The following is a 20,226-nucleotide window of genomic DNA, read 5'->3' on the forward strand; positions in this document are numbered from 1 at the left end:
TGTACTTATTACAAAATAATTCTCTTTGTTCCTTGACTTTGCAGATGCATATGGGGAGGGTAGTGAATAAGTAGGAAAGGCATTTATAAGATTATATGACATATTAAACTGAAAAAAAGAAAGTCGTGTTAGTTGCCTGAGTTTAGACTCTCTTAATTAAGGAAATGACTGGTTTTGATTTTTTTTAACTTTACCTTTGGAGAAGAAAATTTAAACACTGTGTGTGTGTATCGTCATCACTGTTAAAAAATTATAAAACCCAATTTGTAGACAATCAAAGAGGGAAACAAAAGTCAAATATGTGCACTTAGATTTCACTTGGCTTTGCCTTTCTTGAAGTGGGAAAGAGGTTTTGTGCCTGGGTGTTTTGACCAGTAAACACCGGGGGATGAATAATGTACAGGCAATCATCCAGCTTTCAAAGATCGTCATTTCTCCAGGCAGGTTGACAGGAAATGACTATAGTTTTATTATTGCTGCTATTTCCTATCAACCTGATCAGGGAAAACAAATGAATCCATTATCACCACTCCCCACCACCCCACACCTCATCCCCCAGTTTTCACAGCTGATTTGGTAGAGTTTGTGCTCTGACCAAGTACTTTTGACCCTTTAATCCAGATGTCTTGTCAATTTCCATAGAATTCCCTGCTTTCTACTGATTTTAGCAAAAGAACTTAAAGCTCTGTTAGAAGTCATCTTCACGTTACGCCATGAAATCTTGAGCCTGCAAGATGGCCAACGTGATAAACATTTGGTAGAGTGTAGGTACTGCGTTCAGTTACGCTGGTGGCTTGGTGGTGGGAGTGATGGCTGTAGCAGCAGTGGTAGTTCTCCTTTTCCTCCTTAGGATCATAAACATTCATTGAGAGCTTGCTGTGTGCTGGGCACTGTGGTATCAGACATCACCTCTTTAATTTTCAAAATAACACTTCATTTGAGAGATGAGAAAAATGAATGAGAATAAAGAAATTAAGTAATAAACTAGAACTTTGCATCCTGTCATTCAAATCCAGGCCTGACCACATGTCACTATCAGACATCATTTGCTTCTCCGTCTTCTCCGTGGGAAGTATGTTCGAAAAGCCTAAACTGATAACATTGTTTGTTTTCTGTAAAAAGATCAGTGATGGTCTGAAAGTCCTTTTATTTCATTAAGATTTTTTTTTTAATTCCCATTCATTTCTAGTATGTTTGTAATTATGTCAGAAATACTAGGGCCTTGGGTGCTGTGACTCAACAGCAGTTTCTAAGTTCATTCAGAATGCCTCCTTCTATTTGAGCCTTCTAGCCACCTAATGATGTCGGACAGATGGAATTACTTCCTCTCATTGGAGATGAGAAACCTGAAGCTCAAAGATTGGAAATGTTTGGCTCAATTTCAATGACTGGCAAATTCAGTACTAGAATACTCATCTTCCAACTCCTACCCCATTGTTTTCTTCACTATGCTAAGTTTGAAAAGCTGGAGTAATTGCTATATTCAGTGTTTTCTACATGTCTGTGCACTAGTCACTGGGATATGGAGATATTTTGTGATTTCAGACGCTTTCTCTGTAATGAGAAGAAGTAAAATGCACACCTCAGATACTGTTGATTTATTATTTTAGACTAGAAAGAAATGCTTTGGTTCCTCCAAAACCAAAAATTACTTGGCATCTAAATAATAACCTTACTTGGCAAAGGAATGGCCCAGATTCTTTCACATGCTAAACTTTGCATCAAGACTTGATTCTTATTTCAAATTATATATGGTAATTTTACCATAATATACTTGCATAAAATAATTCCTAAGATACAATATTAGCTGCCTGCACATTGCTGCACTAAAGTTTAAGCAGAGTTGGCCAAACAAATATTAAGATACATTGTACTTATCTAGGAAAATATTCTATCCTGCTACTTTGAGTTACTATTACAGAAGCCAAAAATTGCCAGAGATAAAACCTCATGAACATTATGTAAATATTGCACATTTTTTCAGTAAACACAGCTGTCATTAGAGTAGCTCAGAATTTAGATTTTCAGATTCAATCTCTGGAGTCAATATCTCTTTCTTTTGCTTTCTTTTTTTCTTCATAAAATAGATATGATTCCAATCAGTATATACACCACAGTAGAAATGGGTTATGACTGTGATCCAAAGCTGAGGCCACAGTGTCCTGATGTGAGATTTCCTAAGACAGTTTCTTAATGTTATAGACTGGGGTCTATGCTAAATCCACTCCTCGAGGTGCCCTTGGTAGGTGGCAGCTTGAGCATCCCCGAGGAGCTGGTCAGAAATGCAGAATCTGATGCCCCACCAGGTCCACGGAATTAGCATCTGCATTTTAGCAAGATCTTCAGATGATATACATGCCCATTAAAGTCTTAAAAATAGGCAAAGCTTTTGTACAAAAATACAGAGCCTTTGTCTTGCAAAGGCTTTTTGCCTCAACTTTCTTATTGTTAGTGATCAGGTTTAAAGTAAAACACCAACTCACAACTCTTCAGCAAGGTCAGTATTATTACCTTTATTTCATGAGTGAGTAAACTGAGGCAAGAAGTTAAGTAACTTGTACAGGTTCACACAGCTGCTATGATGCCCAGCTGCCTTTGAACCCAATTTTGCTTGACTATCACACCCTTGCTGTTTCCATCACATTGGGGGCTCCCAGCCTTGCTGAATGAGTGTGTCATAGCCATGTATTTCTTTTTAGTCTCCACTTTTGTAGAGCCACATTGCTGCAGGTTTTTTAAAGAATCAGGGAGTGATCTATAGCTGCATAGATATAGACATATACATACATACATACACACACAAGTTTAATAAATATGTCATGCTGCTTTTATTGTTTTTATGTTCTTTCCTACCACCATCTTTATGTATGATGATTCTTTAATATTTTCCACAAGATTTTTCTCATGAAGATAACCTAATTACTCTGAAATAGTTTAAACAAACTCAAGATTTGCTTTGTTTTGGAATTACTTTCTTTTGTGTGGGAACAGGGAGAATGCATGTGTGTGGATGTGAGTGTGCGTGTGTGGATGTCTTTTTGAAACTTTTTCAGAACGGTTGTGGAAGGTAGACACAGCTCTGGAATGCAACCTAATCTAGTTCTGAAATGTAACTTTGTTCCAGGGTGCAAAGTTATTTTAGAAGAATCAAAAAATGGATGTCCCAAAACCCAATGGTTCTCGACAAGTCAGCTTTTCCAGACCTGGAGGACTCAGACTGCTATACTGGCCCCTTCAGCCGTGCACGGATTCACCAGTGAGTTCCCTTCTCTTCTCTCCCACCACCTGCCTTGGCACCTTGCATTATCTGAGAGTTGTTGATAGAATAAAAATACCTGGAACCAATTCCATCATTTTCCAAATAAGTCAGAATGTATCACTGTATTAAAACATACACCTAATTTATGAACAACACTCAGTGAACCTTACTAATTCTTTATCAACTATGATTTAGAGACATTCAAGTAATGAATAATTAATTGTAAACGCATGAGCTGATGGTCTAGCTCCTAAGTCTTTCAAAATGATTACTATGGTAGTAACTCACTTCAAGTAACAATAATGATGATAATAATAATAATAGAATTGCTATTAAATACCATGTTTGACTAATGGATTGTTCTAATTAATAGATTATTATATTTAAAATTGCATTTAATTAATATGAACTTATTAGTTTAATTCATTTTAGTTTAATTTTATTAAACTATGGTGAATAAGAAATTTTTTTCAGGATTTGTTGCATGACTATCTATTTATCTACGTACCAACATATCTCTATTCTTTTGTTATTCAACTAGCATTTATTGAGTTTCTACATGATACGGATTGAGGATATGACACAGTCCTTGCCTTCATGGTACTCCCAGTCTAGTGGGGCAGACAAAAATGTAAATTAATAAATAAAATAGGGTAAACATAAAGATAGAGAAATGCACAGTGTACTATATGGCTATAGCTATAGGGTCTACTTTTCTGTACACTATTCTAGATTGACCTATATTCTGGGACATGGGAAGTTGAGAGGCAGGATGAAACAGAATCCCAGACCATCAATCATGTAACAGAGCCAATCATCAACGGGAAAACTTCTCCTTCCAAATATTTGTTTTATTTCATTATTTACTCTTAGAGGTGGCCCTAGAAGCAACCTTGCTAATTCCAGCTACAGGAAATGGAGGAAGGAGTGGAAATCCAAATGATTTCAGGATTTAGAGAGAGGTTACAGTTTCTTGGAAGCTTCTTTAGCTTTTTGCTGAGCTTTTTCAGGTTCTGTGATACACCAAATAAAAAACATTCTGCTCTTTATTTTATTTTACTTTTTTTTTGCTGAGGAAGATTAGCCCTGAGCTAATATCTGTGCCAATCTTGCTCTATTTTATATGTAGGTCGCCACCACAGCATGGCTGATAAGTGGTGTGTGTCTGCACTGGAACCCGAACCTGCAAACCCGGGCCGCTGAAGCAGAGCATACCAAACCTAACCATTAGGCCATGCGGCCGGCCCCTGCTCTTTATTTTGAACCCAAGAAACTAGAGTGATCTTTGAAAAATATGAATCAGATCATGCAACTGTCTTGCTTAAAACCCCCCAGTGGCCTCCCATGTGCGCTTATAATAAAATTCAAATTTCTTATCGTCTACCATGTGGCCATATATGTTGTGGTCCCTGCCCAACACTATCATCTTTTCCTCTACAACTTTTCCCACCATTTACTTACTCTAGGGACACAGGCTTCAGTTCTATCCATCAAAAGCTCAAGCTTAGTTCCATCTCACAGTCTTTGTTCTCGCTATTCTCTTTGCCTAGCGTGCTCTTCCCCTAGATCTTCACATGGCATATTCCCTCTTATCATTCAACTCCCACTCAAACATCACCACCTCAGAGAGACCTTTGAAAATGTTATCTATATCCCATTGTCCCAGTCATTCTCTATGCTGTTATGCTGTTTCATTTTTCTTCACAGCAATTATCTGAAATTATGTAATTTATTTGTTTACTTATATATCATCTGTCTCCTCCTTCCATAATGTAACTCCGTGAAAGAAGGAACTTATCTGCTACACAAATATTTGTTTGGGGAATTCCGAATAAATCTGATGGTGAAAGAATTGAGTGGACATTTGTTCTGATACTTAGTACAACAGGACTGTTAGGACTTACAATGAATAGCTCTTAACTTGGTGCATCCAGTACAAAAGTCAAAAGCACAATATCAGAATGCTGGAGGAACTCAGAGTCTAGTAAAATGGGCACGTATACAGATTGCCATAAAACATGGCAGAGTAAAATCAATGTGTTAGGAAAGACACAAATAAAATACACAGTTTTATAATCAAGGGAGAAGCTACATGCAGAGGAGAGAATCCAGGAAGCCTTTTTGAAGGAGATAGTCCTTTTCAGCAGGTAGAAGTGTGGAGGGAGGTGGGGAGAGGTGCAGGAACAGCTATCAGAAAACAGTAGAATCCTGAGGAAAAGTGTAGGTGTGATAAATCCTACAAGTTGACAGACTATTAGATACAAGAAGCCAGAGCTGTAAGAAATAAGGCTGAGGGAGAGGGTGAAATGCAAGAATAGAGAGCCTGGGGAGAAAACAACACGTTTAATTATGCACGTAACAGAGAGCTGCTGACACGTTAAAAGAGGAGCGTTCCAAGGCTCAGAGGCATGCTGTACAAGTCAGGGGCGAAACTGGATGCCAGTTAGGAGCATGTTCTTCTCATAGTCTAGGCAAGAGGCAGTGAGACCCAGAACGAGATGGGTAGTACCAAGCTGGAGAGAGGCAGTTCAGTTAAAAAATTTACTGAGTTTGGCAACTGTGTGAATATGGGTGGTGAAGAGAAATCAAGAATCACAGAAGACCTAATCCTTCAGGACTAAGTGCCTGAGAAAGTGGTGGTTTATCCTTCAGAGGTAAGGCAGCTGGAAACAGGAACTAGCAGAAGTTGAGTAAGGCCTGGGACGCTTCCATTCTTTAGATGCTCCCAATATATCATCAAGCAAATGCTAGAACACAGTCTTCTTTCCTCTGAGGATCACCCTTGTGCTCTGTACATCACTGGCTCCCACATGGTTCCTCCTTACAACCCTTCCTACACGGGGACAGTAAAGGGCATGAAGGGGAAGGGAGAACTATTGCTCATTGCTAAGGTTCTGAAAACAAGACAAGCCAGCTTGGAAAATGTGGTATGGGGAATGACATCAAATTTTTAATGTGTTCTATTTGAAACCACGTTGCTTAAAGTAGTACAAAATTTATGGGAGCCAATGAACTATCTATTCTCTCCTTGTTACATGCTAAACAGGAAATGTGAGGACGTCTAGGCTTCCTTATAAACTGAAAGATATCAAAATAAATATTTGATAATGTCCTGTATTATTTATGTGTATTTTTTCTCCGCCAATTGATGTTTTTTTCTTTTAAGGAGGATGGTTTCTCTTCTGATTTACTGTACTTCCATGCATTTGTTTTAATGGAGAAAACAGATGGATGACTACCCAGGAACTTGTAACTGTTGCTGGTTCTGTGCTCTGCTTTGAATATTAAAACCAATCCCCTTCTCTTAACAGCTTCATAATAAACAATAAGGACACCTTCTTCAGCAATGCTACTCGAAGCAGGATAGTCTATCACATGTTGCAGCACACCAAATATGAAAATGGGATATCAAAAGTGGGTAAGAACACTAATTAAAAACAGAGAAAGTACAATTTGCTATTATTAATTAGACCCAGAAATCTTTTTTAACACCTGAAGCTTTGCCTTTATGCATTAAATATGAGGATATAATGCATTGAACATAAACTAAACATTCTATTCTTCAGCCTTTCGGTAAAGCAAAACGAAATAAAACAAAAAACTTTTTCAAGGACATTTGGCCCATATGTATCAAAATGTGAAATGTGCAAACACTTGGGAACAGAAATTTTATATCTTGAAATTTATCTCAAAGAAATAATCAGACTTTTGAGTAACAATATATGTAGAAATTTGTTCATTGTGGCTTTGTTTGTAATGGAATAAAACTGGAAATACTCTGTCTGTCGTTAGGAACTGACACATAAGTTAGGCTACAGCCACATAATGCATCCATTAAAAATTTTGTGACGTTTATTCACTCTTCACTCAAATTTATCAAGCATTTCTTTTATGCTATACATTATAGAAAGTATATGGCATAGACCTTTTATTCAAGGAGACTGAAAATTAGTGATTACTTCTCTGTTTATTGACTTCAAAAGATATCCACAATGCATTATTAAGTGGGGAAAAACAAAAAAAGAAAAACAGATTACCCATGGAAACTTGTACGAATCTCTACTGATTTGCATTAAAATAGAGTGCAATTTAAGTAAAATGAACTGTTTCAAGTCACCCATTTTTAAAGGAAGAACGTTCAGACTTTGGTTTTCCTCTGATTAATAATTCATTTATTACTGTCAAAATAGTTAATTTAGACGCTAAATCCTTACAAAAAATAATTTGACACTTAATCAGAAGTTTTCTGAACAAGAAATAAAAAGAGAAATCCAGAATATAAACTAAAAATGTATCTAAATGACAGCACTGTGCACTTACGTAGTCTTTAAAAATCAAAATACAACGTTTTAAATGATTGTAAAGATATCATGCCCTTTGTAGAACATACAATAAAAACAGAAGAGTAAAAAATAGAATTAAAAACTTCCTATATTCAATCATCACTGTTGCAAATTAGTACTGAATATATGTGTATATATATATATACACACATCATAATTAGAATCAGGCAACATTTACAATTTTTTATCCTTTCTTTAAAATTACCATTATGAGTATTTTCTCAAGCCCTTTATTATGCCTGAAAACATTATTGTAAATAGCTGTACAATGTTCTATTATAAGCATGCATCAAATCACAATTCTTACCAAGCACCTAATATAATTGATTATACCATAATTAAATAATTCCCCTATTTTAGATGTATGATTATTTTTAATTCCTACTAATGCTATAATAATATTACAGCAAAAATTGCTCTCTAGAAAGGTTTTCCCAATATCTAGTCTTTCCAGGACTATATGAGACTGTCCATTTCACCTCATCACTTCATCTCTCACTGAGATGGCAGAGATTTTAAGTATCACAGATTGGTGTTTATATGTCTCTTTGGCTTAATATTTAATAATTAAAGATTTCTCAGTACAAATATTCTTTTAAGACATTTTTGGGAATGGGGAATTTTTCTGCTTCCTTGACAAAATTTTATTGTTTTGAGGGGGAAAAAAAGTTGCTCCAGGCTCATGTGATCCCAAACAAGTGGGTATTAAAATGCCCCATATTTCATGATATGGCAATGTGCCATGCGTTGGCACCTTGCAAATCTCCATTCATTAATGTTGTAAGGACACAATTAGACTCTTAGTATCAGTCTCTTTCACAACCTCACTGTTCTCATAGGTGATGTGGCTATGGGAGTCATTTGGGTTATTTTAGGTTTTTAAATTAATTTATTGTCCCAAGTATATGTATGTTGCTTCAGACGGACCTTTCATTTAACTGACTCAAGAACTATTCTTTTCTTTTCTTTCCAGGTATCTGCAAACTTATAAACAATGGTTCATATATAGCAGCTTTCCCCCCACATGAGGTAATTTTGAAATACCATTTCCATTAAAAAAAAGAATTTCTCGGGGCTGGCCTGGTAGTGTACTGGTTGGGTTCGCACGCTCTGCTGCAGCAGCCCAGGGTTTGCAGGTTCAGATCCCAGGCGCAGACCTACTTATCAAACCATGCTGTGGCCGCGTCCCATATAAAGTAGAGGAGGATGGGCGTGGATGTTAGCTCAGGGCTGATCATCCTCACACACACACAAAAAATTTTCATGCTCAATGTTTGATCCCATTTTTTTCATTTAGGTCTGACTGCCCTCTCCCAATAGGGCTCAATCAGTGGGTGACCCTGGGCCTTTCTGAGACCCCGTTACAATCCGTGGCTGCACATTGGCTCCTGTGCTCCGGAACTCCTCTGCACTTTGCCCCATGTCAGGAACCCTAGCCTCGGATGGGACCCAGGGACATGGCTCAGCTGCCCTGGCCACCTGCTCTGCTCCAGCACAGAGCTCCACACTTGACCCACTTGGTGTCCACAACGCTCCCAAACAGGGCAGTTCTGGTCTGTGCCTACTACTTTAGGATACCTGAAAATCGAAGACAAACCCACAACAAAAACCCACACCCCATTATTTGCTCGATTCTCTGCCAGATTATTTGCTCTCTACCAGTTTTAAGTAGAAATGCCTGCTGCAAGCTGTGGGGGGCTCTGCCTGCTGAGTCATTTGAGTCAGTTTTAAACACCCTCCCCCAACACACACACACACACACACACACACACACAATATTCTTTTTAAGGCAATTTTGCATTTTAAAATAAGAATGGGGTCTTGAGAGATTTAATGTATGCACTTTCAAAACCCATCACTCTTCCGTTTTTAAAGGGTGAGGACTCACAGGACAAAATGTCTATACCTGAGGAATTCGGTCTAGTATAACTCATAAAAGATAAAATGTACTGAGCACTTCCTATTTGGTACTCAGCTAAATGATTTTTATGGATTATCTCATTTAATCCTTGCAACAACCCTTTGAGATAGACAATAACAACCCCCTTTTACAGATAGATCATTAAGGCACAGAAAGGTTAAGTCTCAAAGGCACAGTTTCGAGCCCAGGAAGCCAGACCTCCATGCTTCTGTCCACTAAGGTGTGCCTACTTACAGTAGCACTAGGAATGACAATAGCAGGTAATATGTTAGTGCATTTCATGTGACAGTCCCTGTGCATGTATTTTCCCACTAATCTGACAATAACCGTGGAGGGATAGATATTATTATTTTTCCATCTTAGCCATACAGAAACAAGGCTCAGAGAAATTAAACACCGTGTCAAATACAACGGTCAGTGAGTGGTAGTGTTCAGAGTGGCCAACCTAAGGCCCGGGGAGACCTTCTGTAGCAAAGTAAGGTTTGCTTTGTTCTCTGTGTAAGTGATTTTCTCTGCATAACTAGACTGTATTCTGACAGTTCATTTGACAGTTTCTTGTGTGAAATGTGGAACCTATTAGGAATGGGTTGTAAATAATAGTCATTTTCTCATTCTCATAATTTGGTAGAGATACTAGTATATGAAACACATACATAAAACAATATTGTTGAAATATGAGTAACTAAAACCAAGAAGAAGGTCAATAAAATGGACTCAGGAATTTTCTATTGATTTTATATGCTACTACTTGAGGAAAGAGAAATAAAGCTTACTTAGGGGAAAATGAAGTCAATGGCACTAACTCTGTAATTTGATTAACCTCGCTTCACAGTTTATGGCTTCTTGCTTCCTTGATGCAAGAGTAATGGTAGTGTCAGTCTCATATTTTTCACCCATAGTTGAGATTTATTTTTTAGTTACCAAAGGGACAATAGCTAGAGGGGAGAGAAAGACATTTCCAGGGGAATTTGGCATGAAAAAGAAGAAAGAAAGAGAAGAAGAGAGATATATAAGTGAGAAAGAGTTCGCCTAAGATATTGATAGAACTGACAATTCCATCAATTATGAATAGTGGAGACAGAGGAAAAGTGTGTTGGTTGGAGGAGGCGGCCAATCATTGGATGGTGGGTATATGGTCCTCTGGAAAGGGGTGAAAATACGTGGGTGGACAGGAGCCATCAGTTTGGTCAGTTTTCTCACGCAGTCCACCTCGTGTCACTGTCAACTCAGGACAGTATGGTTGATTGAGGTTATTGAGCAGAGTTAGAACAGTGATGCACAACGGAACCTAAGTTTAGGACCCAGGAAGTGCCTGTGTCTGACCACTGAGGCCAGAAATGAAAATCCTGTATTTTAGAAGGATGATCAGTAAGGATTGAGAGAGAGCTGAGATTTCAGTTCACTTTCCCTTACCTACCCAGTCTCAGGGCAGTTTACCTTAATAGGTCAGTCCAATTTCATAAGCAAACAGACCTTTCCTAAGTGGATGTCCCCTTGCTCAGAATCTTGGTCTTTGCTTCCGTCTCCTTAGCTTCCAATCTTTAGGCTTTAAACACCTTGGGCTTCCTTAGGGAAGAAAATTCTGAGACTGCACTTTACCTATACTTCCACCCTCACCTAATTAATTTATCTATTTCTTTAGAAAGCCAGAGGTGAAATCCACGTATGTCTCAGTTCATCCTTGAGGCACCTGCAGACCATGATTCAAGGTGTACTCTTTCTGCATAGGAACGCACAGCCCTGGTTGTCTGGGACCATTCAGATGATAGTTTTGCACTTTTAAATGGCCCCAATTTATCAAATACCTAAAACTAACTAACATTGATGTTGTACTTCCTACGTGCATGGCACTTTATAGTGATTATCCAAGTGGGACCTCGCAAAACCTCTCTATATTGGGATCATTGACATTCATTCATATTCCCATCATCTGCGTGAGGAAACTGAGACATAACTCCACTTGTTTTAAATTCTCATCAAACTTTTCATTAAAGCAGCATCACGCATTGGAGTGAGGACACAGACTTTGTCAAATCCCGTGTCCTAAGTTTTGGTTCAGAAAATATAGTCATCACATCTTTTGCCCTCTTTTTTGATTATAAAAGCAGAGCAGTTTAGCCTAGGGAACACTTCTCTCTATAAGGCGTATATATTCTATGTTTCTGAAATCGCAACCCATATTACAGATTTTTGAGGGGGGATATAAGAAATTTGAAAACATGCTTCAATTTTGGGAATATCTTATCTTAAGTAACTTTTAAGGATTCTAGAATGTAAGAACATGACTAGCACTGTCATGCTGTAGGCCTCTTACACTTAGACTCTTAGACTCAGGCCTCTTACACTCTGTGAAGGAGCATTTACTCTCTTCCTTAGATTCTTTAAATGAAATAAATATTTTCTGGGACTGGATCACTTCTTAAATCAGAATAATATTCTTAATTTCCAAACTAAAGGTTACAACAATTTCTCTCAATGGTGGGGAAGATATTGTGTTTATTAAAAGACCTTAGTTTACTTTAAGTGAAAGAGATCTCATTGGTTTAAAAAGGGAATTTAAGAAAGGATTTTTAAGGAACTATAAGAATATTTTCAATGAAAGAGAGCTATATAAAGGTGTTTACTAAAGTATTCCAGTGATGGGCTTAAGTGTACAGTTTCTGAAGCTTTCAATAAGTTATTAAATTCTTCCACCAGGTAAAAGAAAGAAAAAGCAATTTCTATTTAGTTCAAATTTCACTAAGAGAATGGATATCAATTTATCTTATTTTATCTGTTTCAGGGAGCCTACAAGAGTAGCCAGCCCATCAAAACCCATGGACCTCAGAATAACAGACATCTATTATATGAGCGCTGGGCACGCTGGGGCATGTGGTACAAGCATCAGCCCCTGGATTTAATCAGGTACTGTGGATGGAGCAATAATGGAAGACTATTATGCTGTTTTGTTCTCATTTTCTTAGATTTGGAAGTATTTCATTTACCCACCAAATGATCTGTATCAGTCAGGATGCAATCAGGAAAATAGAAGCCACTATAGGTCTTTTCAATAAAAGGAACTGAATTTAGGGAATTGGTTACACAGGGAATGGGAAAGCTGAGAAATCAAATAGGAATAGTGAGTCAACCAGAGATTAACAACAGTAGAAAATTGCTAACAACCCTCCAACTGGAGGGAAAGCAGATGAAGTGTATTTCAGAGCCCAAGACCTGGGCCCCTGGGCAGGACCTATACCATCCACGACGAGGACTGCCTGCAGAGAAGTGAAGTGTGGGAGTAGAGCCGTGGAGAGGGCGTGGCCCTCGTGGAGAGAGCCCTGGAGACGTGGCCAAGACAGGGGAAAAGATCCTGGCTTCTCTCTTCCTTCCACCTTTGAGTCTTCCAGTACCTCCTGGCCCAACTTAACCAGGAGCAATTTACAAGGGAACCTGTGTAATCTGCTTCCCTGTGAAAATAAATAAAAACCAGGAAAGGCAGAAAATGGATCTAAGAACAAAGAGGAAAATGACCAACATAGCATCTAAGCATACATTTATCTTTCAGCAAAGATTTAGTGAGTATCTGTTCTATACCAGGAAGTATATTTTAGTAAGCAACTGCCCTCAACTTGAATTAGTCTTGAAATACCGTTACACTCCTGATTTATTTTATTTAGATGGAGGATAATTTGTTCTTTTTAAAAAATTCAGGAAATATGTATTAAAAAGAGCTTAATTAAGTTCCTAGCTAACTATAAATATTTATAGAATGAAAGAAAAGAGAGCATTCATATTATAAGGTTATATATGTTGAAATTTTGAACAGTTTATGAATCATAAATATGAAGAATAACTCATAACGGTATCAGTCATTGTCCCAGCAGGAAACTGACCGAAATGATAGCCTAGAAGGGGTATTTGAAGAGAATTTAATAAAAGAACTATATACAGAAGTGTAAATAGGATCAAGGGAGCCAACAAATGATGATGAAGCTTCCAGGGACTAGCAAAAGATGGATGCTGTTATCAAACCTAGGCCTGGAGGGACAAGGGGAGAGAGCAGTTGGCAGAACTTGTCAAAAGTTATAACCATAGAAGGGGGGATGCCTGACAGAAGCTATGGCCTTTGGAAGAACGCAGCTATAGCCAAAGCATAGCCCAGGAAGGAGAAAGTCAGGATAATAAATACCCCAGCATCTCTTTTATCCCACCCTCTTATCTCCTGCTGGTACCTTCAGTTGGCCAATGAGCCCATCAGGAAGCCAGATGAAGGAAGGAGCATAGGTGATACAGTTTATAGAGGAGAGCCTCTTGGGGCACGTAGCAGAAAGGGAAAGGGTGGAGTGTGGATCTGGACGTGCAAAGCATAATTCTCTTATCTATAAGAGACATTGCTATTGCTGCTTCGGGTAATTTCAGCAAGCAAACTTTATTTTTAATAAATAGGGTTATTCAGCCGCTATTACCAACTCTTTGGCTGCTGACATAGGAGGGAAATTTTGCTTATGAAAATCATATATTTCATGTTCAAGTGGCTAAGAGGAGAGGGATGTGGTGAAGGGCCCATCCAAGATGAAGGTCGTAAAAGAATATAGATGGCATTTCAACAGGTTCCTAGGAACTTGCTTTTTACCGAAAGTGAGATAGTGATGAGGCAGACATGCATATTAAACTGTGCGATCTTGTGCATAGAATTTTGTACAAGGCCCAGTTTTCTACAACCAGCAGGAAGGTTGCCTTAAAATCTGTGACTTTTTATTATTTGGAGTTAAGTTGTTCTTAAGACTACACAGTTTTGAGGACATGGGTCTCCTGTTGTGTTGCTTCCTATCTGTGTAAGAGCATGTGTTTAGGAGTTGGGTTCTTTATATACTTCGGTCACGGGTGATGGAGACCCCCAGGCAAGGCCTGTATTCTCTCATGCTGAAAAAGGCAGTTCATTAATAGTGGATGAAAGGTGAGGGGCTGTCAATTCATTTTCTTTTTTATAAATAACCATTTCTGGATATGTGTTTGTGTTTTTTTCCATTTTAAGAATGAATTCAAACATTTAGTAGCCAAAGTCTGTTTCAGTTTTGATCTATTTTTCCATGGAACATATTTGAATCTGGAAAAAGCATATTTTAAAAATTATCAGCTACAAAACCTGCTTAACAAAACAGTTGTGTGGCTTTTTTTTGTTTCACAATAGGCATCAGAGGGATTTAAATTTAAAAACTAAAATAATTATCTCTAAAACAGTTCAATTCAACATTTGTTTATTTTATGATAGATGTTATTTCAGCAGCAGAATCTTATCATCAAATGAAATGTCTCATAAGGAACCAATATATAAAACAGATAAAAAGAGAGTGGCTGTGGGTGAAGTGTAATGGGAAGTGACATCAATAGCAACCCCCTCTTCCTCCTTGCCCTGTCATGGTTTTTGAGATACCTTTAAGGACACTTAGAGATCCTAAAAGACTGTGAATACCAATGCTCTAGGTCAGGGCATTTTCATCAGCCTTCTTTGCCTGGAACTAGCTTCTCCCTCTCCTGAAACAGATCTGAAATATGCTGTAACTTAGGTGACTATATTCCTGTCAAATAATATTGTTGTTCCTCTTAACCTGAAGAATGTGTAATTAAAAATCTCAGTATAATACTGTCTGTATAGGGGGAGTCTGTCTGTACAGTCCTCTATGATCATTATTATAAAGATAATCTGCTATGTTAGCAATATGTGCTAAAATCCCTACTCCACCTGCAGAGGAACACTGATTTAAAGGAACAACGGCTTTATTGCAATACCTGTTAATATAATAAGCTTCTGTCTCAAAGTAGAGCATTATCATTGTATAAGACATGAATAGACTATTGATCTATGTCCCCTAGAAGAAATAAGTGAAAAAACAAAAAGATTAGATAAATGATGCTTAATGGAGGATGACTCCATTCTATATCTAGTAGAATATGCACAAATTTTAGTTGGCACAATACAGAGAATGAAGTGGAAGGAGAATGCTTTTCAGAAAGAGAAGTCTCATTATGGAAAAAATATCAAGAGAATTTTCTTCCCAGCAAGAATCACTGCCCAGTGCAATATTTCCAAATGAACTGTCAAACACCAATCTTTAAAACTATTGCTGGGACAAAACTGTGTGTTAAAGAACCATTTTTGGAAAATGGAGACCAAACAGTAGCAGAGAATTCAAAAAATTATTATTTTTGACAAGAGCTTTTATAAACTGTCTGACAGTTAATATTGGCAGTAGATTTGGTGAAGAAACAGCAATTGAGTAGTCATCAGAACTGCCTTATTCATCTGCCACTTCCATAGAAACTGTGTTCATCAGCTGAAGAGAAATAAAATACATTCATTCCCTTAGCTTCTTCAGTGCTTCCTGTGGTGGGTGCTCGTGGAACAGGATGCAGGTCCACTTTCAAGCAGCTTGCAGTCTACGGGGAGGGAGAGGAATGGAGGAGTGACGGGTGATGGCCGTAAGGTGTTGTGAGTCTAGAACGCTGAAACTCGGGGGAGGGCAGTGTGAGAGCAAGAGCGGGGCCTGTAACTCAGGGTTGGAGTGGAGGTCAGGAAAGGCTTCCTGGAAGGAGTGATATAAAGTGAAGGATAAGTACAAGCTGGAAAACGGAATGGGTGAAACGTAATATTCCAGAGTGAGGGAACAGCATTAGCCAAGGAAGGAATCCTGTGCTCCAGGAACTGCAGAGTTGAACTTTGTTGAGGAAGAAGCAACCTAATTGTGCAGATTGTGTTCAGCATAAGGGAGTCCAGCCAAGGGTGCAGATGGACTGAAATCTAATCTGCTCTCAGCATCCACCTAGAGGGGAGAATGTTTTCTAATTTACACAAAGGCGATATGGCTTAGCACAGCTCTGTGTGTGGAAAACACAAAGGGATTCTACTAGGAGGATGAGAAAAGCAAGAATTGGCTTATAAAAAGCTCTATGAGCCGTGTTAAGAAGTTTGACCCAGAAATAAACACATTTTATAAATTGCCCCTATAATGACAATATTTAAAGATAAACAATATCACTATTACTAGATTCATTAACAAGCAGGAATATTAAGATACCCCAGATGGAGGTGATGAGGAACTGAGCTGGTAGCCTCAAGTGTCCACCTGAAATCCTGACCAGGTGTGACATCAATGTCTGTGGTGTCGCTTATGTCGCCTTAAGCTAAGGATTTGCGTTCTCGTGCAGGCTGTACTTTGGTGAGAAGATTGGGCTCTACTTTGCTTGGCTGGGTTGGTACACTGGGATGCTCATTCCTGCAGCACTTGTCGGCTTGTGTGTTTTCTTCTATGGAATATTAACAATGAATGCAAGTCAAGTAAGGTAAGCAATTAGCAGACTTACTAAAAACGTTTGGCCTTTCTTCTGATTGGGCATAAACCTTTATGATAATACTGACTATGAAAAACAAGTGATGGTGCTACAATTTATTTGCTGTTTTTTGGGTTTTTTTGCTTGTATGGGAGAAACACCATAAAAAAGGTCATTTCCGTACTTTTATATCCAAATTTTCTTGGATAAGTTCTAAGACTGTTTTTCTGTATGCCAAATTTCTCTTTCTAGTATATTCCACATAATAACTCAACAATGCTATAGATAAGTATTATTTAATTTCCATTTTCATAGTATTTGATATTCTAGAATGCCGTCTCAATACATTAGTTCAAATAATTATCACAGCTACAGTTCTTTAAACACTTACAATATACAAAGACCTTCCAAATACATTGTTTCATTTGATATAACCTTCACTTCCACCCTTGGAGATGAGTATTCCTTTTCACACATGAGGGTACCTTACGTAGTTAAAGATATCTAAACAAAATATTCATACCACATAAATCCTGCTTTAAGCAGTCTCCTCTCCTGAGAACATAAAATCACTCTCTACTTTCTTCATACTCTCTTTATGATTTTTTTAGCATCAACTTAAGATATCAAGATGGTAGCAAAATAAAATTCAACAAAAATCAAACATTTATCAGAATAGTAATTCTTATGTTAAAGTTGAAACAACTCAAGATTTAGATATAAGAACAATACATTATTATTCAGCAGAGGCAAGAGTCATCCTCCCATTAAAGAATCCTCTTAACAGCATGTGCTATTTAATATATCACAAGGATGTCATTGAATTCAGCTTAGTATGATACAATTCAAAATGTGAAAGAGCACTTCTCCTCCCTTCAAAACTCAGCCCTTTTTTCTCCTTCAGTCAGCCTTTAACCATGGCCTTGCTACTGGATAATAATGGGGTCATAACAATCCATTTCCTTGAATTTTCATTAAATATTTTTATAATATGCATATGTATATGTTTGTATATGTATAACAATTTTGCCTCAAAACCAGATGGTTTCATGGTCCTAGAATTGAATCCTGTTCCATAAGCAACTTCCTTGATTTGGCGTCAAGAGTTGCCTTGTTCTTCATGAAGGCCAAATGATAATTAGCATGAAAACAAAGAAACACTCCCTGTTCAAAAGCATTTCATCTGGTCACAGGTTTATTTCAGAGTTTTGCAAACTCACTACCACTCTAGAAGGCAGCATTTTCCTGGACAAACTTGTGCCCACTGGAAACGTCTATCCCCTTTTGGGAGTTTCTCTGTATGCTGTTGAATCAGTGACCTCTGAGGCTAAGAAGAGAGGTCATGATTTAGAGTCATAGTGGCTTGAAAAGAAAAACTGTTTTTTTTTTTTTACTGTTTTTCTAGTCTCTGTTTCTGTGAATTTGTGTTTTTTTTTTTAAGATTCCACATACAAAGTGATACCATGCAGTATTTTTCTTTCTCTGTCTGGCTTATCTCACTTAATATAGTACCCTCAAGGTCCACTCATGTTGTCACAAATGGCGGGATTTCCTTCTTTCCTATGACTAAATTACACACACACACACACACACACACACACACACACACGCCACATCTTCTCTGTCCATTCATCTGCTGACAGACACTTCGGTTGTTTCCATATCTTGGCTATTGTGAATAATGCTGCAGTGAATGCTGAATGCTCCCATATTCCTAATGGGAGTGCAGATATCTCTTTGAGATCCTCTTTTTATTTCCTTTGGCTATATACCCAGAAGTGGGATTGCTGGATCATATGGTAGTTCTATTTTTAACTTCTTGAGGAACCTCTGTACTGTTTTCTATAGTGGCTACACCAATTTACATTCCCACCAACAGTGCACAAGCTCTCCCTTTTCTCCACATCCTTGCCAACACTTATCTTTTATCTTTTTGATGATAGCCATTCTAGCAGATGTAAGGTGATATCTCACTGTGGTTTGATTTATATTTCCCTGATGATTAGTGATGCTGATCATTTTTTCGTGTACCTGTTGATTTGTATATCTTCTTTGAAAAAATATCTATTCAATTCCTCTGCCTGTTTTGTAATTAGATTATTTGAGTTCTTTATATATTTTAGATGTTAACCCCCTATCAGATATATGATTTGCAAATATTTTCTCCGATTCTGTAGGTTGCCTTTTCATTTTGTTGGTGGTTTGCTGTGCAGAAGCTTTTTAGTTTCATGTAGTCCCACCTGTTTATTTTTGCTTTTGTTTCCTTTGCGTTTGGTGTCAAATCCTGAAAATCATTCCCACGATCAATTTCAAGGAGCTTACCCCTATGTTTTCTCCTAGGAGTCTTAACGCTTTCGGGGTCTTAAACTTAAGTCTTTAATACATTTTGAGTTAATTTTTGTGAATGGTGTAAGATAGGGGTCCAGTTTCATTTCCTTTCATCAGTGTCTTACAGTTTTAAGTGTACAGATCTTTCGCTCCTTGGTTAAATATTTTCCTAAGTATTTTTATTCTTTTTGATAGTTTGTTGTTAGTGTATAGAAATGCAACTGATATTTGTATATTGATTTTGTATCCTGCAACTTAACTGAGTTTGTTTATTATTGCTAACAGTTTTTTGATGGAGTCTTTAGGGTTTTAGAAACACACTTTTAGGGTTTTAGAAACACACTTTTTTTTGGTGAGGAAAATTAGCCCTGAGCTAACATCTGTTGCAAATCCTCCTCTTTTTGCCAAGGAAGATTGGCTCTGGGCCAACATCCGTGCCCATCTTCCTCTACTTTTTTTTTATATGTGGGATGCCTGCCACAGCATGGCTTGATAAGCGGTACCTATGTCTGCACCCAGGATCCGAACCTGTGAACCCTGGGCCACTGAAATGGAACATGTGAACCCAACCACTACACCACTGGCCGGCCCTGAAAAACACTCTTAAAATGGATTGATAATGACAGAAAATGATTCTCAGACAGTTAGCTGCTGTTCAAGCCGGTTCTGTGGAGAACATATTCACAAAGTTTTACCCTGTGGTATAGACTCCCCCCCAACCCCCGCAAAGCTGAAAATAAACAAAAGACAATGAAAGGAATAGATTTGCTGTTCCTATTGATTTATGCACCAGTGGAGTAAATTAGGCTCCTTTTGTATGAGACAAGTATTCTTTATTTTTATTTATTTATTTTTTTTTTGTGAGGAGATCAGCCCTGTGCTAACATCCGCCAATCCTCCTCTTTTTTTGCTGAGGAAGACGGCCCTGGGCTAACATCTGTGCCCATCTTCCTCCACTTTATATGGGACGCCGCCACAGCATGGCTTGCCAAGCAGTGCGTCGGTGCGCGCCAGGGATCCGAACCAGAGAACCCCGGGCCGCTGCAGCTGAACACGCGCACCCAACC

At 38.0% G+C, this 20,226-nt stretch overlaps 1 protein-coding gene across 1 annotated transcript in view; it reads left to right on the forward strand.

Moving 5' to 3' along the window:
- The window catches only part of ANO3 (anoctamin 3), a 266,818-nt gene that overhangs the window by 169,224 nt on the left and 77,368 nt on the right, over nt 1–20,226 (forward strand). Inside the window, exons 8-12 of the mRNA XM_058546154.1 lie at nt 3,125–3,256; nt 6,571–6,677; nt 8,576–8,631; nt 12,306–12,427; nt 16,709–16,843. Coding sequence (XP_058402137.1) covers nt 3,125–3,256; nt 6,571–6,677; nt 8,576–8,631; nt 12,306–12,427; nt 16,709–16,843 — 552 coding nt within the window. The remainder of the gene's footprint in view (nt 1–3,124; nt 3,257–6,570; nt 6,678–8,575; nt 8,632–12,305; nt 12,428–16,708; nt 16,844–20,226) is intronic.

Source organism: Diceros bicornis, chromosome 7, assembly GCF_020826845.1.
Source record: "Diceros bicornis minor isolate mBicDic1 chromosome 7, mDicBic1.mat.cur, whole genome shotgun sequence".
Lineage (NCBI taxonomy): Eukaryota > Metazoa > Chordata > Mammalia > Perissodactyla > Rhinocerotidae > Diceros > Diceros bicornis.